Here is a 27,420-nt window from a genome sequence, read left to right on the forward strand (position 1 = left end):
CTCAATATCATTCAAAGTGGTGGCTTATGCACAACATCCAACACAACCTGTGGCAGTCTCACTAACATTTCATGAATTCAGCAAGGCTCTAGATAGTGTGAAAACAAGAAAGGAAACTGGACATCATACCCCTCAATATCATTCAAAGTGGTGGCTTGCCTCTAAAAACCAGACACTTCTCCCAGTTTCTTCTAATGTGGTAAACCTGTAAGGTACCAGCTGACATGAAGAACTCCACAGTTGTCACCATCTTTAAATAAGGTGACCAAACCATATGTGGTAACTACTGTGGCATAGCCTTGTTCTATGTGGCTGGTAAATTTTTTTTCTAAAGTTCTGCTGAATCATCTCCAGACTGTTTCCAAGATTGTACTTCCTGGATCTCAGTGAAGATTTTGCCCCTCCAGAGTAACTACTGATGTGACCTCTTGTGCACAGCAACTGCAGAAGGGGTGCAGGGAACAATACAAGCTTTTACTATTTGTGTTCTTGGACTAAAAAAGGCCTTGATTCAGTGCCCCAAGAAGCTATGTGCAAGGTCTTAAGACATTTTGGCTGCCCTGAACACTTCATTAAACTAATTCAAGCTCTCCATGATGACTTATCTGGGAAAGTACTATACCAGAATGAAACATCTGATACATTCCCTATTACTAATGGGCTCAAACAAGGATGTGTCCTCACATGAAAATTGTTTGATGTATACCTAGCAGCCATACTTTATGAGACTTCATCTGTAAACAATGCAAGAGTAGAACTCAAATACAGATTTGACAGAGCACTGTTTAATCATTCCAGGTTGCACTCTGAAAGCTTCACAAGTCTCACTCTGGTAACTGAATTACAGTATGTTGATGACATTGCTTCTCTAGCTCACACACCCATTGAGCTGGAACTTCCTGTAAGTTGTTTCAGTACTGCATATAAACGGTTTGGCCTAACAATCAACATCCAAAAAACAAAGGTCCTAGCACAGCCAGCTCCTGGCACTGCCATTTCGGGTCTCTATGTCTAGAATAACTTTGGAATAAGTAGATCACTTTCTCTGTCTAGGAAATTTATTGTCTGCTAACTGCTTGTTGGAAAAGGAAGTGGAGAACAAGATGCATGCCACACACGTTGCTTTTGGATGACTCTTACATCGGGTCTTCCTGAATCAAGATCAGACACTGTGCACCAAACTGATGGTGTATTGAGTAGTTGGTGTTTCTACCCAGCTCTATGCTTGCAAAATCTAGCCACTATATCACTAACCTAGAATGCTTGAACCAACGAAAGCTTAGACATATTATGAACATCAAATGAGATGAGTTGTATCAAACACTATGATTGTTGAGAAGGAAGGCAAAGATGCATAGTAAAGAAGCCATCACTACTGGTTACCAAATCAGATGGATTGGGCATATTCAGTGGATGAGAAACAACAGAATGCCTTGACAAATTTTACATAGTGAAGTGAGCACAGTCCCTAAGGTGCTCCTCTATAGCACTGTATGGACTAATTCAAGAAGAACCTAAAAATTCTAAACATTGCAGCTTAGCTTGTAGCTCATATGACTGGTTTCACAGGTAGCCGTGACATGAATGGGTTAAGTGATGTTTGTGACTGGACTGGAGTAGGTGTTGGTGGGAGGATGTATGGGACAGGTCTTGCATCTACGTGAATTACAGGGGTATGAGCCATGAGGTATAAGGGGTTTGGAGCAGGGATTGTGCAGGGATGGATAAGTATATTATGTAGGTTCAGTGGCTGGCAGAACACCACTGTGAGAGGAGTGGGAAGGATAGTGGACAGGAAATTTCTCATTTCAGGGCAACGAGAGGTAGTCAAAACCCTGGCGGAGAATGTAATTCAATTCCTTCAGTCCTGGGTGGTACTGAGTTATGAGGGGAATACTCCTCTGTGGCCAGGCAGTGGGACTTTGGGAGGTGGTTGGAGACTGGAAAGACAGGGCACAGGAGATTTGTGTTTGTACAAGATTGGTAGGATAATTACAGTCTGTGAAGGCCTCTGTGAGACATGAGACCCTTGGTATATTTTGAGAGGGATCATTAGTCACTGCAGATACAATGACCATGGGTGGCTAGGCTGTATGGAAAGGAGTTCTTGGTTGGAATGGGTGGCAGTGGGTCAAAGTGAGGATATTTCTGGTGGTTAGTACGTTTGATATGGACAGAGGTATTGAAGTAGCCATCTTTGAGGTGGAGGTTAGCATCTAGGACAGTGGTTGAGTAGGACCAGGTGAAGCAAATGAGTGAGAAGTTGTTGAGGTTCTGGAGGAAAGTGGATAGGGTGTCCTTGTCCTCGACCATATCACAAAGATGTCCTCAATAAATCTGAACCAGGTGAGGAGTTTAGGGTTCTGGGTGTATAGAAAGGATTCGTCTTGAGGGCCCATGAATAGGTTTTCATACATGGTGCCATGCAGGTAACCATAGCCATACCTCAGATTTGTTTGTAGGTATTGTCTTCACAGTAGATGTAATTGTGGGTAAGGATATAATTGATTGTAGTGACTAGGAAGGAGGTTGTTGGTTTGGAATCTATTGGGCATTGGGGAAGATAGTCTTCAATAGTGGTAAAGCCATGGGCATTAGGAATGTTAGTGAGAAGGGATGTGGCAACAATAGTGACAAGCAGGGCACTGTGGGGTAAAGGGACAGGAACTGTGGAGAGTCGGTGGAGGAAATGGCTGGTATACTCTATATAGGGGGGTAGATCCCTGGTTGGGTTTATAGACTTTAGGGCATTGTAGAAGACAGAAATGTGGGGAATGGTAGGGGTGAGCAGAGAGATGGACTCCAGGAAGAGATTCTGCGATGGGCCTAAGGATTTGAGGAGTAACTGGAGATCCTGCTAGATTTCTGGAATGGGGTCACTGTGGCAAGGTTTGTAGGTGGATGTATCTGACAGCTGGAAGAGTCCTTCTGCCAGCTAATCCTTGTGGTTCAAACAACAGTAGTGGAGCCTTCGTCTGCAGGTAGGATTGCAATGTTGGGATCAGTTTTTAGATGGTGTGCTGCAGTTCTTTCTGCAGACGTAAGGTAAGTTTACATGTTGAGGGATTTGGGGAATGATGGTGAGACAAAATTCAAGGTTAAGAAATTCTGGAGAATTAACAGGTGGTGATTTGGCGGCAGTTGGGGTGATCACTGTTGGATGGAGGAGTGAATTGAGTTAGGCAGGGTTCTACATTGGTCTTTGGTTGAGTCTGATTTGTAGGGTTGGTGGCAAAAGAATGTTTCCACTGTAGGGACCAGGAGAAAGAGAGACAGTCTTTATCAAATCCTGAGTGACTGAATTTGGGAGTGGGGCAAAATGTGAGGCCTTTGAAAAGGACTGATATTTCAGTGTGTCTAAGGCCTCCAGAGGAAAGGTTCATGACAGTGTTTCAGGTCTATTTAGGTTCTGGATTCTGTGTGGTGGTGGCAGAGAGTTCTGGAGGGTGGGATGAATGTAGTAGGTCTGCGAGACAGTATCAGCTATGAGGGGATGTGGGGGAGGTTTGGAGCTTGTAGAAGAGGTGGTGGACAGTGGTACTCCAAGGTGGCAGAAGGAAGTGAGCAGGGTGGAGAGCTTTTTGAGGTGGCATTGTGCATGTCACTCTAGCTCCTGGAGAGCCCGAGTTTCAATGTGCATTATGGGTTCCAGGAATTTGAGATTGCATAGCACGATAATTTTGTGGATGGAGAGAATGTACTGCAAAGAGGTTTGGGCTTGGTTGATATAGTTTTGCAGGACTATGTTGCTGAGGGCTAGGGATTGGCAGAATCTGAATAGTTAGAGGTCATTGTGGAAGGAGGGGTGGCTGCTGGAGGTGAGTAATTTGATGGTGAGGCCATTTGGGGGGATTCCATGAGCCAAGGAACAGGAACAGTAAGTGGGACTGGGTTTTGGCTAGGGATGAGGAAACTTTTCTGTATTGATGCAGATGGAAGAAGTAAGGATCCATAGAGGAGGAAAAAATGCGATAAATTATGTAAATAATGTAGAATTTCATCTGAAAAAATTCGGAATAACACATCAAAATATGTGTGAAAAATCACAAGAAGGATAAGAAGGATGCAAAAGGGGGAAACAAGATGAAATCTGAGGGAGCTGATGATAGCGAAAGGTGAAAATTCACTAAAATTGGTGTGAAATCACAATGAGATCAAAGAATATATTACTGTGGGTAGCAGATCTGATGGTGGACAAGTATAAAAAACCGGGACTGTAATTGTGACTGGATGAGGTGGAATTAGTGGGTATGAACTGGAATAGAATGGTGAAAGAGTGGGAGATGGGGAGCGGTTTGTAGGATGAGATACAAGATCACGTGGCACTGGAAAGGTGCAGGAAATAACACAGGAAAATACAGAAGAGTGGCACAGGGAGAGAGATGAATTAAAAGCTACAGGATTAATAATATTGGTGGGAGTAATGTGGGACATAAGGTGCTAAACCAACAATTAGTGTGGTCTTGTAGCCATCCGTTGTGCATGGCTGAAACGGTTGATACACTGTGGCTTGTAAGTAGAGGACATGCAATGTGGTTTGTAAGTTGAAAAGAGAAACATAGGAAAGAAGAGAAAGAAGGATGGACACTGAGTACAGTGATGTATTACAAAATAATAATAAAGGCACAGCACAGGATTGGGATCAAAGAAAATCCATCAGGCAAAAATAAAACAATGGAAAATCCAGGATGGAATATAACAATATTATGACAAGGGAAGTGGCCAGCCACCATATAGCAGAGATGTTGTGTAGATACACAAAACAACAAAAAAGACTGCCACACTTTCAGCCCATAAGGCCTTTGCCAGAAAGGGGCGACACGAACACAAACACGAACACACACACACACACACACACACACACACACACACACACACACACACACACACACACACACACGACTGCAGTCAAAGCAACTGTAGCCACACTGTGAGCAGCAATGCTAGTGCATGATGAGAGTGGTGACCAGGTGAAGGGTAAGGAGGAGGCTGGGGTTGGGAGGGATAGTAGGGTAGGGGTTGGCGGGCAGTACAATGCTGTTGGGCAGTGCACAGGGTTGAGTTGGAGAGAGGACAGGCCAGCAGTGTGCAGTCAGGAGGTTAGAGGGAGGGTAGGGAAGAGGAGGGGAGGGGGGCTTGATGGAAAAGAAGATAAGTAAAAACATGGGTATTATGGTGGAATGAGGGCTGTATAGTGCTGGAAGGGGAACAGGGAGTCTGGATGGGTGTGGATATTGACTAACGAAGGTTGATGCCAGGAGGTTTGCAGAAACATAAGAAACGAGTATATTGCAGGGAAAGTTCCTACCTGTGCAATTCAGAAAAGCTGGTATTGGTGGGAAGGATTCACATGGCACAGACTGTGAAGCAGTCATTGAAATGAAGGATGTCATGTTTGGCAACTTGCTTAGCAGCTGGATGGTCCACTTGTTTCTTGGCCACCAATTGTTGGTGGCCCTTCAGGCGGACGGACAGCTTGTTGTTTGTAATACCCACATAGGACACAGCACAGTGGTTGCAGCTTAGCTTGTAGATCACATGATTGGTTTCACTGGTAGCCCTGCCATTGATGGGGTAGGTGACGTTTGTGACTGGACTGGAGCAGGTAATGATGGGAGGACATATAGGACAGGTCTTGCATCTATGCCTGTTACAGGTCTATGAGCAGGGATTGTGTACGAATGGATGAGTATATTGTTTAAGTTTGGTGGACAGTGGAATACTACTGTTGGAGGGGTGGGAAGGATAGTGGGCAGGACATTTCTCATTTCAAGACACAATGGGAGGTAGTTGAAATACTGGCGAAAATTGTAAATCAGTTCCCCCAGTCCTGGGTGGTACTAAGTTATGAAGGGAATGCTCCTCTGTGGCCAGACGGTGGGACTTTGGGAGGTGAGGAAAGATAAGGCACAGGGTATTTGTTTTTGTATGATGTTGAGAGGATAAGTACAGTCTGTGAAGGCTTCTGTGGGACTTGAGACCCTTGGTATATTTCCAGAGGGACTGCTCATCACTGCAGATGTGACAGACATGGGTGGCTAGGCTGTATAGAAGGGACTTATTGGTATGGAATGGGTGGCTGTGGGTTGAAGTGAAGATATTGCTGGTGGTTAGTAGGTTTGATATGCACAGAAGTACTAATGTGACCATCTTTGAGGTGGAGGTCAACACCTAGGAAGGTGGTTTGTTGGGTTGAGTAGGACCAGATGAAGCAAATGAATGAGAAGTTGTTGAGGTTCTGGAGGAATTCATAACCATTCAACAAGCTGTCTGTCCACATGAATGGCCACGAACAAATGGTGGCCAACAAACAAGTGGACTATCTGATAGCTGAGCACATTGCCAAACATGACATCTTTCATTTCAATGATGACTTCACAGCGTGTGCCATGGGGATCCTTCTCACCAACGCTAGCTTTTCTGAATAGTGCCAGTTGGAGCTTTTGCTGCAGTATGTCTTATGTTCCTGTAACCCTCCTGGCTTCAACCTTCATTAGCCACTGTCCTCACCCAGCCCGCCTCGCTGTTCCCATTCCGGCACTATACAGCCCTTTTCCACCATCGCATCCAGGACTTCTCTCCTTTTCTGCTAACCTCCCCCCCCCCCCCCCCCCCCCCATGACCTCTCCGCTGCCCTCTGACCTCCCGAATATATATTGCTGCCCTATCTTCTCTCTACCTCATCCCTGTGTGCTTCCCAGCAGCACTGCACTGTCCCCCAACCCTACCCTACTATCCCTCACCCTCCCCACCTGTCTCCTCCTTACCCCCACCCAGTCACCACTCCCACCATGTGCTGGCACTGCTGCTCACAGTCTGGCTACAGTTGCCAGAGACTGCCATCATGTGTGTGCGAGTGTGTGTGCATATGTGCATGTCTGTTGTCTGTTTTTGACAAAGGTCTTACTGGCCAAAAGCTTTACTTGTGACAGTCTTTTTGTTGTGCATCTCTGCTACATGGTGAGTGGAAACTTTCCTTTTCATAATATTATAACATTTGCCTTTAAGTTTTTACAGTAAATGTTGTGAAAAATTCTGACTAAATGTTTTCAAATGGTATTGTTAGTTGTGTAATTGTGCTCAATGAGCACACCTCTCCCTAGTTCAGTATTCATTGAGAAGACGGAGGATTTTAATTTTTATTGATTACCATTTTAGATGATGTTGAAAACTATGGAATCATACATTTTCTGAAGGGGCATTGGTAACAAACAACCTTAACACATTCAAATCAGTCATATGCTTTCTGCTCCAAGCACTATAAAGATTTTGCCTTGATACTGGACAAGCCATTTTTCATTAAAAATTATTATCCTATCTTCTTGAAGGACACACTAACCCTTGAAAATGTATGAGACAACATACACAACCTGGAAATCAAGGAATACTTACTACAGTGGGCCTGCTACCATTGTGAATAACATTCAGATAAAAACATGAATTAATACCATTCATAACATCCAGATAAAAACACAAATTCAAACCAAGATCAGTCATACAGACAAGTCTTTTTGTAGCAACTTGAACCAGAGGAAAAAATTATCAGTGACAGGTAATGTCAAAATGTTTCTTCATATTTTTAAGAAATTTCATACTATATATTGAATATATGGCCTTCAGAATGCTGCAGCTTTGATATGAAAATCCTGTGGTTTATTCATGTAATCCAAGCAAGCATCACATTACTTTCCTTTGAAAAGTGAGTTAAGCAACTGTGTTCACAAATCATTTACTCATTTTTAAAAGATTTTATACTAAATTCTAGGAACATTGTATCAGGATGTAACTACAATGCTTATGAATGGGCGACTTCCTGCAGTGAATGGAGTAACAAAATGTTAATTTGTGCATTCTCCACAAAGCAGCTCTTCTGAATGTGCATAGTGGCACTTGGAGTACATATTCTAAGAATGCTTGTTTTTATGACACATTTTGTAACTGAAAGTCACACGGTTTCCAATTTTCACATCTCATATTACAAAATAACTCATTTAAAATAGTCCCTCTTGACAGATATATGAAGTATTTGGGTTAGTAGAATGCTAATGACTTTATTCTTGGTTTTAAATTTGTGAAAACATGATGCTTGCAACTTAACTAGCACTATAATAATTGTTAATACTCAATAAAACCCATCTCGTCCATTGCAAAATATAGGCATATCTGATCACATAATTCAATAATGCAACAAACCTTATACTTAACATCTGTTCCATGGACCTTGCTGTAGTCAGTGGGCTTCAAAAACATTTGTTCCATATCTTGGAGCTTTCGCTTCAATTCATTTATTGTTTTTGACCTAGAAATAAAGAAAATAGGTTATGAGCTATATTTTATTAGTGCTTTAGGGCTACTGAAAATTTCCTTTTGTCATTTTTAAAGAATCAACTAATAATGAGCTTTTTGCTAAATTTTTATGTTTACTGTCACACAATTAGAGCCTGATTTTGAAGGAGAATTAATGATATTACAGAAATGAGGTATGGTATATACAGAGTACATTAAATGAATTAAGAAGAAAATAAAATGCAAAACAAAACTTCCCTTTCAAAGGCAAGAAAGGGATTCATTGTTCATAGGGACAGTATAAAAAGAACTAAAAATTTTTATCAACAGTTATAGTCCATTCTGAACTGTAAAATGTCACGTAGTCATTTTTCTAATGATTGTGTTGTGTTCAACACAACAATTTGTTCATATGTCAATCTTTAAACAGTTGGACATCACTCAAATTCAGCAGTCTGAACTATCTCCCAGTCAAGCTAACAAAAATGTAACACCTATGTCAAGCCTGCCCCTGGTGTTCATACGTGAACAGCTCTGTGCAATCTGTTCACAAAAATATGCATATCACCATCCACAAAATTCAGTAATGACAATATCTAAACATTTTCAAGTGATTCCTAACAATGGAAAATCCAGGATTGTGTAATGACAATATTATGAAAAGAATAGATTGCCACTCACCATATGGAGGAGCACGACTCATACATGCATGATCATCATCTCTGGCCAAATACCAGACAGTGATAATGTGCGTGTGAACTGTACTTGCCTGACTATGCGCATGTCTTTTCCACTTTAGAAGAAGGCCTTTTGACAGGAAGCTTAAGTGTATAATAGTCTTTTTGTTATGCCTGTGTGCAACTCAACACCTCTTCTATATGATGAGTAGCAATCTCTCCTTTCCATAATATCCAAGTGATTTCTGTAATTAAAGTTAATGAATATTCTGCCTGAACTATGTTCTGATTGGTAAGAGGCTTGGACTATCATTGTCATTAGAATGAGCAATTATTGAGGACTGAACTAAGTGAACTACTGCAGTGTAATTTTATCTGGTGGATTACGACAAGACATTACTGTATTAGCTGTGATGTTTAATGTAAATCTAAACTGTGTTCTGTTATGTTGTTATTGATTTGTTAGAGCTACCAATAATTCCTGGACATCATTTTATTAACTTGTGCTTCAATGACTTCTTAATTTATTCAAAGAATTCTACCACAAGGCTCCTGTTTGTTTCTGAGTAATGGCCTGATTTATGCATTATTAATCTTATGAAGTTGAAAAACTGTTCATCTTACCAACAACAGAATTTTTGGCTAATAAATGTAGGGAGAAATGAAGTAAAAATTGTGGTGTTGCATACATTATTGAGAAAATGCTATCCATTAGCTAATATGACTTCCACCTTCCACATGATAGACTTGTGTGCTACCAAAGAGGCAATGAAGAAGAGACTATGAAAATCAGGTCAGTGGACTTACAGAGAGAACTCAAGACATTTGAATTATTGCACTTTCATATCATCAACCAAGCTTCCAAACTGTTCAAAACATGGTATTGCTAAGTGGACATTTACTGTCAGCCAACATTTTGACAATGTAATATGCACATCCCAATAGTCAACATAGCTGATTCCTCAACACTGCATGAAAACTGCAGTCAGTATTTACTGCTGACAATGACCTGCAGAGCTAATTATGTCTTCTTCTCCTTTACTTTTACTATGGTGAGGAGGACCTGTTATTTTCTGCGGGCTTGGGAGATGTTTTTAACTGGCTTGTGAGCAGGAACATAGCTTAAAAGGACCAGAGTGTCATATACTTGTTTGCTGATGAATGCAGCCCTTGAGCAGGTAATAGAACATGAAAGTTGCAGTTCCCTGTGTCTGCACAGCAGATGTATAGCATGGCGGCCTGCGTGCCATAAAAAAATTTAACTGTGCAAGACATTAGAATACTTTTTGGCTAGATAAAGGTCCAAAAGCCAAACCTTGAAAACTTGGGCTCAGCCACTGTCTACAGCCATGTTGCATATGAATGTTTGTTTGAATATGAGTAATAGGGACTATGATTGGCTCACATTAATTATTGTGGCAGAAGGCACATTTTCCCATGTGTACCTAAGTGCAAGCCTTTTGATTGGCCACAGTTGGAAACCTGTCATGTAGTTGGAGAGATTTTCTGACTTCCTTCCTATGTCACATATTTACTGGTTAACCATGACAAAATGCATAAGATTAGAAATCTGTTAAACTTGTTTATAAAATTATTATTGGCTAAAACTTGCAAGGTCTGCTACAATTAGTTGATGAGATCCCTACACTGGCAGAACCAGCTAAGTATTGGAGAGTAAAGTCAGAGGAGACCAGAGAGAGAAGTACTTGTAGTGGAGAGGTTGAAGAGAACACTTTTGCTCCAGGTCATTACAGAGACCTGCAGAGAGGTATGTCTCTGTCTTAAAACCGAGTCCAGAAGTTGAATCAGAACTTCCAACTGTTATTCTGCCATCTTCCACACTCACACCATTTACAAGTTGTCAGGATGAGCCACAATGTAATCATTGAGTTGAGGCTAATTAGTATACATTAGGGATTAATTGTGCAGTTTTAACCTTCAGAGCCAGTTATTTTCACCCATCATGTGCTTTGGTGTTTCTTTTGGTGGTTGTTCTTGTCCTTCCAGGGTCTTTGCTTTAAATCACTAACCATTTTTGCAGTCATTGGCCATATCTGTGATATAGTTTTACATGATACTTTCATCTGCACACTCACATTTGCCATGCCTGTAGTTCATAATTCCAATCCTTTGTTCACTTGTTGATTGTTTATATGTTTGATTAAGAGGGTAAATCATTTGTCTGATGTCTTACAGTAACAAACCAAATTATTATAGAGACTGCTAGTTTCCTTCTGTAATCATATGAGTCCCTTCACTAATATATCCTTGTGAGGCCAGTACTCAGCTTTCATGCTTAATTGGGGCTCCCCTAGCTTTCATACTTAATTGGAGCTCCCCTACTAGTTTTCATTCAATAAGGCATTATCCATTGCACAATACTGTTTCTCTTAAATTTGCATGATCTTATGGGGTAGTTTCCCTCCCTGTAGGTCACTGGGGATTGGATGTATAGCATCTTAGTGGTATGCTAAACAGCTCAACTGACTCTTCACGGTATTCACAAATTAAAATTATAATTGTAGCCTCTTCCATCTGGAAGCTTCACTTTTTTTACCATCAAATCTACACTGCATGGTGCTCTGAGCTAATAGTACATCCTTCATATTGTCTTGCCAGTTTCCTTTTCAGTAACAGTAACCTAGTTTCAAAACACATCTCACACTTCACCTTCCCTGCCAATATGAAGCTTTGCATAGGTTGATGAGACATAACAGCATAGATTTGCTGTTGTAGAATTACACACAAAATCAAATGGTTTCATTAGAAGTCAGAAATATGGGCCCAATAACTTACACTGAAGAGGCCTACAGGATAGTATGAGGGGTACACCATGTCAAAGAGGAACTCTTATGAAGTAACAGGGAACTTGTACAAGAACTGAGGAATGATTATGATATTATCATCTTACCAGTGGATAAGGTTAATGTGGTTCCCAAAGAAATTTGGAATATAAGGTATCTACTAGAAGATCTAACTACAACAGAGTAGAGCAGTCTTTTACAGAGGCTGTTAGAAGGGGAAATTTGACAGGTGAGATTATGTGAAGACTATTTGGACTCTCCAACATTTTTGGTGTTGCAAAATACTGTGTTGTCAGTTATGTAAAGAACATCAGTAGCACAAAGATAGGCAAATGGAAACATTACATTTTGATCTTTCTGAATGTTGTACAAAAGTTCATTCAGTTTGAATTTTGTGGTAATCATATTTTCCTCAGCTTCAGCATTGAACCTTTTCTCATGAGAATGCCACTAACACATCTGTTGGACTTATCTTTTTAACAAAATTGATAACAATATTAGAAATTCCTGGATGGGACACTATATAAAATAAGGGAAAGGCAACCACTCATCTATAGTAGACTGATGTATGAAGCACAGAACATGTAACAGAAAACAATATTCACTATATTTTGAACTACAGTTTTTTTTTTTTTTTTTTTTTTTTTTTTTTTTTTTTTTTTTTTTTTTTTTTTTTTTTAAATTAATGCATTCTCACAGACAACACCAAGCTGTACACTCCCATGGTGCACCTGATTATTGATTATCAATTATTTAAAACAGATGCTCAGACTGATGGGAGGTGGGGAGAGGGTGGGGAAGGCTGCATGAGGCAAGGAGGGTATAGTGACGATGTGGGTGGGTGTATGGAACAGGTCTTGCTGCAGCTGGGCTCGCAATAAGGGAATGACCCACAGGGGAGAGGGGGGGGGGGGTAGGATTGGCAGCAAGATTGGAATAGGGATGAACAAGGATATTCTGTTGGAAGGGTGGCCAGTGGAACACTACTTTTGCTGGTATGGGTAGGATTTTGGGTAGGATATCCCTTATCTCAGGGCACAACAAGTAGTATTGAAGCCCTGGTGAAGGGTGTGGTTGAGCTTTACCACACAGGGTGATGCTGAGTTATCAGAGGAGAGCAGGTAGGTGGTTGGTTAACAGGTTCACTTCTGTTATGGGAAGAACTGGTACAGGAGATCTGTATATGGATGAGCTGGGTTTGATACTGTCTGTCAGTAGAGGCTCTGGTAGGGCTGTCAGTAAATTTTGACAACTCCTGCTTTCCACTGCAGACATAGCATCCATGGATCACAAGGCTACATGAAGAGATGTTTTGATACGGGCCATGTGACAGTTGTCAAAGTTGAGGTAATATTAGTGGTTGTTGTGCTTGATATGAATGTAAGTATTTATGGGGTCACCTGAGAGGTGGAGACTGACATCTGCCTGATTGAGTTGAGAAAGATCAGATGAAGCAGATTTAAGAGTATATCTTGAAATTATGTCAGAGCAAAGATTGTCATTGTTGTGAATGGAGAGTATGAAAATGTCATCACTGAATATGAATGAGACAAGGGGGTTTAGGTGTTAATTGGATAGGAAGGCTTTCTCAGATGGCCCATATATAAGATGGCATAGGATGGTGCCATGTGAGTACTGATGGCAGTGACACAGATTTTTTACAGATTTGGCATTCAAAAGTTAAATAATTGTGGGTCAGGATGTGGATGGCTAGAAGGATTAGGAAAGAAGTGGTGGGTTTGGTATCAGGAGGAGACTGGGAAATGTAGTGTTCCATGTTCTCAAGGTCAGGGGCATAGAGATGTTGGTGGACAAGGAAGTCACTACCACAGTGACCAACAGGGAGTCTGGTATTAATTGGGTTCAGTTTATGGTTTGTGGAGTAGATAAAAGATTGGAGTGCAGAGATTAGCTGGTGTGAGAAGTGAAATAACCATTTACCTCCACTGCTATCTTTCTTTACTTATCTACAACTCATAGTCTATTCTTTATTCTTTAATATGTCTACAGTTTCTTCTCCTCTACAGTACTTACATACAAAATACAAACTGGCCACCATCTGCTGTGCAGTCCGAACACCACATGTTATAACGGCCTGCCATGCTAACAAGAGCTGCATTACAACTTCCAGTTCTGGCAGTCCCTTTTTAAACATTTAATTCCAGTGTCATTTTTAACATATTCCCCCCCAACAATTCGTGCTGCCATCTTGACTGTCAGCCAGTCATGCATGTTTATTTAGAATCACATTGCACAATTGTGCATGTTTCTTACTGTCATGTGAGTCAACTAGTGCTTGAAGGTATTTATTTACAATTGTGCCTACTACCTCTTCCTTCCTTGAAACTTTTTATCTCCTTCCTTCTAACTTCTTAAATGGCTCTCTACACAGTACCTGATACCTGAATCCATCTCCCTCCTCACACCAGCTATCACCTGCACTCCAGCCTTTTACATACACCACAAACCCAACCCAGAATGTCTCTCTACTAGTTATTCCATTGTAACTGGATACAATTCTTTCACAGAATGAGGCTCTAACTTTGTTGATTAACACCTCTAAACTATTGTCTGCAACCTTTAATTCAACATTCAAGACACTGCTCACTTCTTTCACCATCTCTCCACAATTCCTGTCTCATTACCACCAAACTCCTTGTTGGTCATTGAGGATGTGATATCCCTGTTCCGCAACATCCCTATGCCCATGTCGTTGAGAACATGTAACACTATCTTTCCCTACATCTTTCTGATAGAAAGCTCACCACCTCTTTCCTAATCCTCCTAGCCATCCACATCCTGACCCACAACTATTTCACTTTTGATGGCCAAAACTATAAACAATTCTCTGGCACTGCCCTCGGTACTCACATGGCACTATCCTATGTCATCTTATTTAAGGCCTATCTAGAGGAAGTCTTCCTATCCAGTCAACATCTGAAACTCTTTATCTGCTTCAGGTTCATCGATGACATTTTTATCCTCTTGACTCATGACCAGGACAATCTTTGTTCTTACCGCCATAACCTCAACCATTACTCTTAAATCTGCTTCATCTGGTCTTTCTCAACTAAATGAGACACTTTGCTAGATGTCCATCTCCACCTTTCAGATGACTCCATAAATGCTTATGTTCATATCAAGCATACCAACCACCAGTAATACCTCTACTGCAACAGCTGTTACACGACCCATATCAAAACATGTATTCCTGCAGCTTCACCACCAGATGATGCTATGTCTGCAGTGGAAAGTAGGAGGTGTCGAACTTTACTGCCAACTTTACCAGAGCCTTCACTGACACGCAATATCTCACCCAGCTCACCCGTATGTACAGATGTCCTGTGGCATTTCCTCCTCTGACAGAAGTAAACCTGAGGACCAGCTGCTAACCAGCACTCCTCTAATCATTCAGTATCACCCTGGCCTTTAAAAGCTCAACTATATCAGGCTTTGACTACCTCTTGTCATGAGATGAAGTGAAAGATATTCTACCCGAAGTCCTACCCACATCACCAAAGGCAATGTTCTGTGACCCACCTCCTACCATCCTTGTCCATTCCTATTCCATCCCTGTTCCCAATCCTGTATCCAATTAGTCATTTTCCTGTCACGAGCCCAGGTACAAGCCCTGTTCCATACCTCCACCCATCACCTGCTACTGCAGTCCATTCATAGGCATTTCCTACTCAATAAAAGGCAGGCACCCAGGTGAAAGCAACCATGCTATACATCAGCTATGCTGCAGTTATTGCTCAATATTCTACGTGGGCATAACAAGTAACCCACAGTCTGCTCACATGAATAGCTACTGCCAAACTATGGAGAAAACAACAAATGTGACCATCCAGTTGCCAAACATGCTGCATATTACAATGCACATGACTTGAACAGCTGTTTCACTGTGTGGTGCATCTGGATACACCCTTTGGCACATGTTTCTCCAAGCTATGCAATGTTTACTGCACTCTTTCAACCCCCAGGTCTAAATCTCCACTAACATATTTCCACTGTTTCACCATGAAGGCTCTCTCTCTCTCTCTCTCTCTCTCTCTCTCTCACACACACACACACACACACACACACACACACACTCTTACTCCTCCCCTTTTACACCCTACCCCCTTCCTCCTCTCTGTTTGTCAATATCTCCCTCTCCTTTTTCCATCCCCTCTCTTCCCCCACCCCCCCACCCCACTCTCCCCTTCACTCTACATCTTTTATATGCTCTTCCCTCTGAATTTCATTTACCTTGTTGTGCAGCCATTGACTCATTTGTCATAACAACAGCCTCTCTCTATCTCACTATCCTCATCTTGCTTTGTATGTTCTTCCATAGCCCTGCTCCTTTGTATCAGGTCTAGCAACTGCTTTCAGTAATCAAAAATCAGTAATCAGTCTTACTGCAGCCAATTGAGTGTAAGTTGGATGTCAGAGTGTACTTTTACAAGAAAAAGAGTGACAGCTTGAAAACTAGTGTGAATATTGTTTCCTGTTATGTGTTTTTATGCTCTACACATCAGGTGGGTTGTTGGCTTTCACTTACTTTATATGTTATAAAATGCTGTTGGGATGGTTACAAGCAGTCTCCTCTCATCTGCTACTGAATCCATATTTGGCTTTGATGGATCACAAGCCCTGATATCTGTGACATGCAATAATGAACATATTTCTCATTTCTCTCTGTTGCAAAACCAATATGGAACTAGACATAGAAGAAAAACTGCAGCATCTCCCTTACAGGTGCTGGTTAGGAGAAAAGCACATGGGTCACAGGGGAACAGTGTCTATGAGCAATTAATAACAAAAATTAGTTGGTTACTAAAAAGTACATAGAAAAACATATGACAGGTAGTTAGTAAGTTTTAATTATCATCTCCAAAATTAATGTTACATAATTACTTTTTTATTTGTCTGCAGGTAAAGGTTCACAATCCTGACACATATGGAAATCTGTGTGACAGTACCATGCCACACGTCACTGATAAAGTGGAGTATCATGTGGTAATTCATTTGGCTGCAGCAAAAATGTTGCAGCTGTGTTAGTCCAAGCCAGTGACTATCTCCCATAATACCACAAAGACATTACAAGTATTTGAATTAACACTATATTTTATAGAGTTTATAAAACAATGTCACACATAACCACACCCAAATGTACCCACAAATGCCTATAGTCACACCAAATGAACCAATAAAGAGCTGAGTGCCATGACAGAAAGGAAACCTTATACTTTAAAACACAACTACTCTCTACAGGAGATGTGTGTGAAGCCCAAAGATCTTAGGTGAGATGATCCAGCCTCCGTTTGTCATCCCAACAGCAATTTTTAATGAAGGAAATGTGTTTGGTTGCCAAAATATTGCTTACGTCTGTCTCAATGAACAGCTACTCACTTAAGTCTGATCAGCCGCTGCTACAGTCTCTATTTTTGGATCTGCTAATTAAATCACTTTCTTCTGTCTCATTTACTTCTCACACTCATTTTTATCTTTCATCTGCGAATACATGCATAGGTGCATTTCATTTGTATCAATAAATTAAGATAACCATTACTCCCAAACTTTGACATTCTCAGTTAGTTGGAATGACTGACTCCAGAACAAAAATTAGGTGATGATTTGGATGTGGCTAGATATTAATGTATTTAACAATGTCTTGTAAATTATTATAAACATTGGTTTATTACCACAGAACTTCACTGTTACAAATGTTTTGGTGCTATTTACAAAATTCATTTCATGGCAAAAATATGGGAGAAAACCTTTAAGAACTTTGACAAGGCTAACACTGGACTGAGTCTCTGCTGCAAAACATACACATTTTTAGAGCCAAAGAGAAGTTTTAATGTACTCTGCTAGTTCTATGATTAAATTGTTACATGTCAAAGAAGTTAATACAAAATATCTTAATAAAATAAATAAATGGGTAGAGAGCATAGGAACCTTACAATGTGATGTAAGCATTTAATGGTATATTATAAATGGAAAAGGAGATACACATTCCTCATTCTAAAAGAAGAAGCGACTTTACTATGCATACAAGGACACAGCCAGGATTTTGTTAAACGGATGATTCAATTTGTTAAAGAGGACCTTAACAAGCCTCATGTTTTTCATTTTATGCTGAAAATACATATATTTATTTATTAATTTTATGTACATAATTTGTTTCCAGGAGGCATTTATGGAAATATCATTTGGTCTAATATGTTTCCAAGCAAATTAAAATTTGAATATAATGCATTGCCCTTCAGCTAACAAAACACAGCTCGGTTTCCCATATAAGGTTCACTGTCACAGAGCAGAAGAATTTTAATGGTGGGATTAATAACTAATAAAGTTAAATGTGTTCAAAACTCTTTTGAGAATAGCTATCTTCCTCCTGCTACAATCTTGTATTTAAATTTACAACTTATCTTAAACCAAGTCAGAATTTCTTCAATACATCAAAGCATCCTGAGTTCCTAATTTGAGCTCAAATTTTGTTGAAGTATTAAATTTTCATTCAAGTTCTTCTATTTCCTCAAGTGATCAAACTTTTTCTTTAAATTTTTATTTTAACAGTCAGCTTGAAACTATAACAAATGAATTTACTTAGGGGGGAAAAAAGAATACATACATTCTATGAGATACAATTTTGGGATCTTAACACCGATTCATGCATTAATTTCATCTAGACTTCTAACAGATGCAACTCTTAAATGAGTTTGCATTTATCCATGGTTATACAGCTGTTGATGCCAATAAATTCCTCCGTGAAGTGGTCTAGAAGTAACTGGCATGTCTGCACAGATCAAATACAGAGAACAGTGATGGAGAGAGAGAGAGAGAGAGAGAGAGAGAGAGAGAGAGAGAGAGAGAGAGAATCAAAATGTCATGGGTCCCATAATAGAACCTCACCACTGTGTATATTTCAGAAAAAAAAATTCATCAGCAATGGGAGCAGAAGACTTTTGGCATAAGAAGTCACCTTCATTCTGTCAACCTCCTTGTCAAAAAGGGCAGAGGAGCATGCAGAGATTCAGGTAATTGTCTGATCCTTGGGGTGGGAACCTACCCCTGGAAGGTGAAAGACTCAGCAATGATCAATGACAGGAGGCTGCAGACAGCAATGAAAACCATTGCATTAGAGACACATAATGTGTATCCTCACGACATGTGGCCTGTTATTCAAAAATGTCATTGGAAAAAGATTCCTGCCTAGTTCCGTATTCAGATCTCTGTAACAGGACTGCCAAGGGTGAGGTGAGCATGAAAGAAAAAAAAGAAAAATTGAATAACCAACAAAATAATAATGATCTCCAAGCTGGGGCATGGAATCTTAGATATCTGAAAGTGGAAGGGAAACTAGAAAATGTATAAAGGGAAATGCTGAGGCTCAGTTTAGATATAGTGGTATCAGTGATGTGAAATGGCAAGAAGACAAGGATTTCTAGTCAGACAAATATAGGGAATCATCAACAGCAGCAGAAAATGATACAATGGGAGTAGAATTTATAAAAATAGTAAGGAAGGGCAGAGAGTGAGATATTATGAACAGTTCAGTGACAAGGTTGTTCTCATCAGGATCGACAACAAACCAACAGCAACAACAATAGTACAGGTATACATGACAATGTCATAAGTGAAAGTTGAAAAGATAGAGGATATATATGGGGATATTGAACAGTAATTATGTACTGTACTGAATGGTAATTTTGGTATTATTGAATGGTAATTTTAGTATGTAAAGGGAAATGAAAATCTAATAGCCATGGGGGACTGGAAGTGGAAGCAGTAAAAGAAGGGCTACAGGAGAATACAAGCTTGGTAGTTGGAATGAGATAGGAGAAAAACTAATAGAATTCTGCAATAAATTTCAGCTGGTAACAGTGGATATTCTGTTCAACAATCACAATCAGGATAAGTATAATTGGAATAGGCCAGAAGATACTAGAAGATTTCCGTCAGATTATGCCATGGTCAAGAAGAGATTCTGAAGTCTGATACTGGATTGTAAGCATATCCAAGAGGAGATACAGACACAGATCACGATTTAGTAGTCATGAAGGGTAGGTTGAAGTTTAAGAGACTATTTAGGAAGAATCAGTGCGCAAAGAGGTGGGGTACAGAAATACTAAGGAATAAAGAGATACAATCAAAGTCCTCTGAGCCTATAGATTCCGTAATAATGAATAGTGCAGCAAGCAGATTAGTTGAAGCAGAATGAACATCTCTGAAAAGGACAATCACAGCAGTGAGAAAGAAAAACATACTTACAAGACAAGAAATGTAACTGCAAAAAAAAACCGTATGTAAAAGAAGAAATACTTCAGTTGATCGGTGCAAGAAGGAAGTACAAAAATGTTCAGGGACATTCAGGAATAAAGAAATACAAGTTACTTGTGAATGAAATAAACAGGAAATGCAGTGGAAGCTAAGGTGTAATAGCTTCAAGAAAAATGTGAAAAAATCGAAAAATAAAAGATTGTTGCAAGTACTGACTCAGCACATAGAAAAGTCGAAACAAACAACAGTGAAATTAAAAACAAGGGTAGTAACATTAAGTTGGATTGTAAGGCATACCCAGAAGTAGATATAACCACATATCACAATTTAGTAGTGATGAAGAGTAGGTGGAAGTTTAAGAGACTATTCAGGAAGAATCAGTGCACAAAGAAGTAGGACACGGAAGTACTAAGGAATAAAGGATATTCAAAGTCCTCTGAGCCTATAGTTTCTGTGATAATGAATAGCTCAGCAGGTAGGTTAGTTGAAGCGGAATGAACATCTCTAAAAAGGAGAATCACAGCAGAGAGAAAGAAAAACATAGTTAAAACACAAGGAATGTATTTGCAAAGAAACTACACATAAAAGAAGAAATGCTTCAGTTGATCAGTGCAAGTAGGAAGTACAAAAATGTTCAGGGACATTCAATAGGGAAGAGGTAGGGGATGCAATACTAGAGTCATAATTTAAAAGAGCTTTGGAAGACTTATGATCTAATAAGGCAAAAGAGATAATATTCCATTGAAATTTCTAAAATCATTGGGGAAGTGGCAATAAAATGACTACTCACATTGGTGTGTAGAATGTATAAGAATGGTAATATACCATCTGTCTTTAGGAAGAACAACATCCACACAATTCCAAACATAGCAAGAGTCAATAAGTTGGAGAATTATTGCACAATCAGCTTAACAGCTGATACATCAGAGTTGCCAACAAGAATAATATATGGAAGAATGGAAGAAAATTAATGATGTGTCAGATGACAATCAGTTTGACTTTTGAAAAGATAAAGGCATCAGAGAGGCAGTTGTGTCATTGCAGTTTATAGTGGAAGCAAGACTGAAGAAAGTTTGGGACACATTAATAGTATTTGTCAACCTGTTAAAGTGTTCAACAATGTAAAATGGTGCAAGATGTTCGAAATTCTGAGAAAAATATGGGAATGCTATAGGGAGAGACAAGTAATATACAGTATGTACAAGAACCCAGAGGGAACAATAAGCAGGATGACCATCAATGAAGTGCTCAGATTAAAAAGACTAGACTTTAGCCCATACTGTTCAATTAATATATCAAAGAATCAATGACAATAATAAAAGAGAGGTTCAAGAGTAATAGGTTAGCAATGATAAGATTCACTGATGACATTGCTATCTTGAGTGAAAGTGGAGAAGAATTACAGGATCTGTTGAATAGAATGAACAGTCTACTGATACAAAACAAGGACTGAGACTAAACTGAATAAAAATTAGAATTGCTGATCATGAAGTAAATGAAGTTAAGGAATTCTGCTATCTAGGCAGTAAAATAACCCATGACAGGTGGAGCAATTACAACATAAAAAGCAGAATAACACAGGAAAAAAGGGTAGTCGTAGCCAAGATAAGTCTGGTAGTACCAAACATAGGCCTTAATTTGAGGAAGAAATTTCTCATATATGTTTGAAGCACAATATCGCATGGTAGTGAAATATGAACTGTGGGGAAAGTGGAAGAGAAGAGAAATGAAGTCTTTGAGATATGGTGATATAGAAGAGTGTCAAAAACTAGATAGATTGATAAAGTAAGGAATGAGGAGGTTTTCTGCAGAATTGGTGAGGAAATGGCTATATGAAAAAGACTGACAAGAAGAAGGGGTAAAATGACTGGACATGTGTTAAGACAACAGGGAATAACTTATATGATACGAGAGGCAGCTGTAGAGGAAGAAAGAGATTGGAAAACATCCAGAAAATAATTGAGGACAGAGGTTGCAATGACATTCAACATTTGTCATTTATGTGGTGTTTATCTACAAGGAGTTGTGATGGTTGGAGTCATTGTTCTAAGGATATTATAAACGAGACAATACCATTCTTATTGTAGTAAGACTTGAAGACATGATGTATTGCTCTTCTGCAAGTGAGCCACACAGATACAAATACAAAATGGGGTCCAATGTAAATCCAATGCAAATATGGCTTTTAGTGCTGTGAGTCTCCAAAGAGATCTTTGGCTCTCCTTCGATACAGCTCTTTTCATTTAAGCAGAGAGGCTGTATCTTTAAGGGAACTGCAATCTGTCAGAGAAGAAAGGAATTCAGAAGGAAACTGGCTGTGGCCTATAGTAGGGAACCAGCCCCAGCATCTGCCAAATTTGAAAACAGGAAACCACAGTAAACCATTTTCAAGGTTCATGGTGGATAGATTCGGACCACCTCATTTCCAGAATCCAGGTACTGCTAGCTCATAAATGCAAATCACAGAGCTACCTCATTCGGTGGAGAATTTACAGAAACTCATTATTGTACATTGTTTTAAAATCAAACAAAATGCATCACAACAAAAGATGGAATTCTGATATTACATGATTTTCCTTTAATTGTTCGTAGTTTGTCATTTGATAGTGCATGAATACATGCATATTTTAAGATTGAATTGTGTAAGGAATTCATGGCTTTACTTATCATAATATTATAAGAGCATAAATAGATTCTGGTTGAAAGGGGGTGGGGGGGGGGGGGTGGGGGGTGCTATGCAGGGAAAATTGTGCTCAGATGAATTCAAACAGCCAGCTGAAAAAATCTTTTAGAAATGAACGAACAAAGGAAATGTGATGTCATCCCATACCCCTTCTGCTCTCCTAGCCGTTGCATATCAGAAGTGGTTTTCATAACTGTACACTGCCCAGATCACCAGATTGGATGATATTTTATCTTTTGGGATGATAATGATAGAATTTTGAGCAAATTTCTTAAGAAAACCATTACCCTTTGGAAGACACTTTCCCCAATCTAGGCGGGTTTTAGATGACACAAGCAAATGCAGGTGTATTTTTATGCACTGATTTTAATTTTATGTTATTTATAATGATATTTACCACTCCACAATGGTGGTTTTTGACACACATCCTGCCCCATAAACATTCTTCATTCTCCAATGGATGTCTACCAATGTTTTTTCTTTGGCAGCCATGAAAGAATATCAGCACATTGGACCTGTGTGGACACAGTTGGTAATAACATTGTAATACCTCATGTTCCCACATTTAATGCACACACATATGAAAGGCATGAATACCACACTAATCCCTTACCCACATCTCGGTGCTTGCATACTTTCATCACATTCCATATATGCCTCAGCATCACACTAAAATGGAAATGTTTTAATCACCCTTTGTATCTTTCAGTATCACTACAGAACAACTACATCCAGTATAATTTCATTTAAAGGGGGGGGGGGGGGTGAGGGAGGTGGTCCAGATCTCTCACTTACAGCTCTTTAAAATATTCTTAGAAAGCAGAAAGTGTTGTGCTTAAATTATGTAATTACCACTGATGTTAGTTAATAGTTACTGGTGAGCATTAGCCAGAGTTCCACACTGCTTCACTCACTGCATGTTTTGGAACCTACTCCTTACCACTGTAACTGATGTAGACTGATAAAAATGAGGGTGATACATAAATCTATGTTGTCATTTCATGTTTCTGGATATCAGGTGTTGTTGCTAATTACTAAAATTTATAAGTGCCCTTACAATAATGTGAATTTCATAATGGTAACAACAATAAACATGAGTTTATGTAGCCAGTCACCTGTGCTGACTGATCCATGGTGCATAGGGTGCATAGGTAGATGTAACAACACAGAAATTTCAAGAGCTTTCAAGCTTCCACCTTATTTTCCAGTTTATGTATGAGTGCGTGTGTGCGTGCGCCCATGTGCGTGCACACACACAAGCGCGCGCACACACACACACACACACACACACACACACACACACACACACACACACCACTGTCTTCCCAAATGTACTTACTTTTTTTCTGATTCAGTAGATACATTTTTGAGGGTTTTGTTGAGGCTGGAAATAACATTTCTACTTTCCTTCAGTTCAAGTTCCATTTTATCATCAGAACCGTTGGTGTTTTTCTAAAAGAGTGAATAATATGGATCAGTATGTAAATTTCTCATTAGTAAATTTATTTATTTATAGCTCTTACATGCAACCAAAGCTTGTATTTTATTATATAATTAATAACTGTAACAGTATATTTCCTTCTGGTACACTTCTAAGGTTTATTTTTTAACAATTTTAATAACTAAAATGTGCACAGCTACATAATTCATATTAGAAAAACAAAATAATTTTCCTTATTTTATTCTAATTTTAGAAAATACAGAATGATATTTTTGTTCAGTGTTGGCTTATCATCTTATACATACGAAATCACAGAAGAAACTAAAAATGACTACTACATTTCTGTGATAAGCAACATTTATTCCATGTTGGAAATAACATACAGGCATTGAAATTTCCTCTCTCTGATTTTTGCAGGATTGTACCATTGTTTTGCACTCACATGCTGAAAGCTGACCTCATTGATTTCACTGACCTTAGTTTCAATACGTATTGTTTTTCATACATTTTGCAGTTTTTCTGTAAGCAATTTTATGACATGCTTTGTTATAAATATTGGATGTATCAATTGATATAAATAATTTTAATCTAGGAAGCAGCTATACAGAACCAAGGCAATGACTGTGCACTCATGCTCCTTTTTGAGTATAATACACTGAGGTGACAAAAATCATGGAATACCTCTTAATATCACATCAGACCTCCTTTTGCCCAGCACAATGCAGCAACTCAATATCACATGGACTCAACAAGTTGTTGGAAGTTCCCTGCAGAAATAGTGAGCAATTCTGGCTCTATAGCCACCCATAATTCTGAAAGTATTCCCAATGCAAGGTTTTATGCATGAACTGAACTCTCAGTAACGTCTGATAAGTGTTCCATGGGATTCATGTTGGGTGATCCAGTTGGCCAGTTCATTTACCTGAATTGTCCAGAATGTTCTTCCAACCAATGATGAACAATTGTGGCCCGGTAACATGGTGCGTTCTCATCCATAAAAATTATATCATTGTTTGGGACCATGAGTCCATGAATGACAGCAAATGGACTCCAAGTAATCGAACATCTAAGGAGCCAGTCCATTTCATGCAAACACAACCTACACCATTATGGAGCCACCACAGCTTGCACTGTGCATTGTTGGCACAAGTTAAGTGCACAAGCTAAGTGCACAAAATTTACCAAACTGGGCAATCTCTGGGCTGAAGCATTTTTTAATTGGGTTAAAAATTAATGAAAAACTGAAGCAGTAGGGGGGAGGGAAGGGGCTCAGATATGAGTCAGGATATTTTTTACATTTCAAATGATGTGAAAATTGATATAAAACCCGACTTGAACAAATTATTGAGATCTGTGTTACGACAAATAGGAGAAATGGGCTCAAAGTCAGAAAAAGTGGAATCTACAATGAAATCTAACAGTAATGTATTAAGATTTGAAATAAAATGCAACAATGACCAATTAGAAACTCAAATCAAATTCATCAGCGCCCAATTAGAATCTCAGATGAAATCCAATAGTGACCAATCAGAATCTCAAATAAAACCTCTAATGACTTTTTAAAGGCAGATGTGTGTCACAATTTCAACAACAAAAAAATCGATTTTTTTAATTGCATAATTTATTAGATTGATTCTTTAAGAATAACATCACATAATTTTATAATCAAAATCTATCTAGCACTATGCTTTGGAAAAGTTTGTTTGGGTGTCTGCACCTGCCACACCACCTCTTTCTATACTGTGATCCACACCTTCTCTATGCTAGAAATTTTTTGTGTACTAATTTTTCATTCACAATCAAAAAGAATAACAAATAAATCTACAAGCTGTGAGAAAGATTACCTTTGCTTGTTCCTTTTTTTTTTTTTTACAATGTAGTTTTTTTTAAATAAAAAAAAGGAACAGTTCATACTGCAAACTTATTTCAGTTTTTAGCTTTGCATATGTCAGCCCATTTTGTTCAAAATGGATTGTAACAGTGGATGCATATTCCAAAAAGTGTCAAATTTCACATGCAAAAGGTACAAGTATTACAGATATTGCTCTTAAGTGTGAAGAATAGTTTTCGACAAAAGAAGAAAATTAGTGATGCTGTGTACAGTGCCAAAGATGAGTTTTCTAGATTAAGGTTAATTCATTTAGAAATACTTGCCCACATAATTATGTTTCATGTGCATATGGTAACTGTGTGTAAAAGGGCCTTAGACTGTGACAACAGTGACAGATTTGGCATAGTAAGTGATATATGTATTTTGTGTAATGCTTGTAAGTATGATGTTCGGTTCAGCACTTCTGTTCTCCATGGGAAGATGTATGAGGCAAATACATAATCATGTTACACCATGAGATGTTTAGGTGTAGACAGAGACGGCATAATTTTGTTTTGTGGCCTGATGAACATCCCTGCACCAGTGACTAGATTGAGTGATTACAACAGAACACTGCTCCTGAAGTTGAGTGCCAGGAGAACATCTAAGCAGCTGCTGAGGAAGCTCTAGATATTAACAACGAAGGGGAGGAAGGACACTGTACTGAAGACAGATCAGTGTGTCTCTTGTGATGAAGAGTGGCCACATAGCACTTCATGGTGCCTCATTTATCATTAGTGAGGATACAGGGAAAAATCTTAGACTTCCAAGTAATGAGCAAATATTGCTCTCAGCGTGACACAAGAAAAAACATTTATAGCAGTAAAGAAGAAAGGTGGCAGCAGAAACACAAGAAAGTATGCAACGAGAATTACCAGGGGCCAAGAGGTGGGATGGAAGAAGCTGGGATGAAACTAACATTCCAAAGTGCAGTTGAACAATGTAGTGTTAGGTATGTTAATTATCTACATGATGGAGATTCCAGTGCTTTTAAGACTGTTTCAGTGAGCAATCATTATGACTCACAAACTACAGTTCTCAGATTGAATAAAGAAATGAAAGGCAAGAAATTAGAAAATGGAATGATAGGCAAGCAGTTAGAAAATAGAGAGCCACTGGTAGCTGTTAATAGATGGGCAGACAAGGAAATTCACACTTTCCAAATATATTACAGAAAAGATATCAGTGCTGACTTACACAGTGTGAAAACAAAGCAGCAAGCCACGTGGGCAACATTCCTTCAAAAAATTTCCACAGGTGATAATTCTCATCATTCCCTTGTGACATATCATGGTACAAATATCTTCACGCAGAAGCCAGCGGGAACCCATACACCCACAAACCTGGTGTGCCACTTGCTGTTTTAGATGTTATAAAATGAACTTTCG

The 27,420-nt window shown here is 39.2% G+C and overlaps 1 protein-coding gene across 6 annotated transcripts in view; it reads right to left on the reverse strand.

Moving 5' to 3' along the window:
• The window catches only part of LOC126355145 (cingulin-like), a 507,535-nt gene that overhangs the window by 136,702 nt on the left and 343,413 nt on the right, over window positions 1-27,420 (reverse strand). For all 6 annotated transcript variants that reach the window (XM_050005361.1, XM_050005344.1, XM_050005351.1 and 3 more), the window contains 2 exons: window positions 24,061-24,173; window positions 8,194-8,299 (listed from right to left, as the gene is read on the reverse strand). In XM_050005361.1, coding sequence (XP_049861318.1) covers window positions 8,194-8,299; window positions 24,061-24,173 — 219 coding nt within the window. The remainder of the gene's footprint in view (window positions 1-8,193; window positions 8,300-24,060; window positions 24,174-27,420) is intronic.

The sequence above is a fragment of the Schistocerca gregaria genome, chromosome 1 (genome assembly GCF_023897955.1).
Source record: "Schistocerca gregaria isolate iqSchGreg1 chromosome 1, iqSchGreg1.2, whole genome shotgun sequence".
Taxonomy (NCBI): Eukaryota; Metazoa; Arthropoda; class Insecta; order Orthoptera; family Acrididae; genus Schistocerca; species Schistocerca gregaria.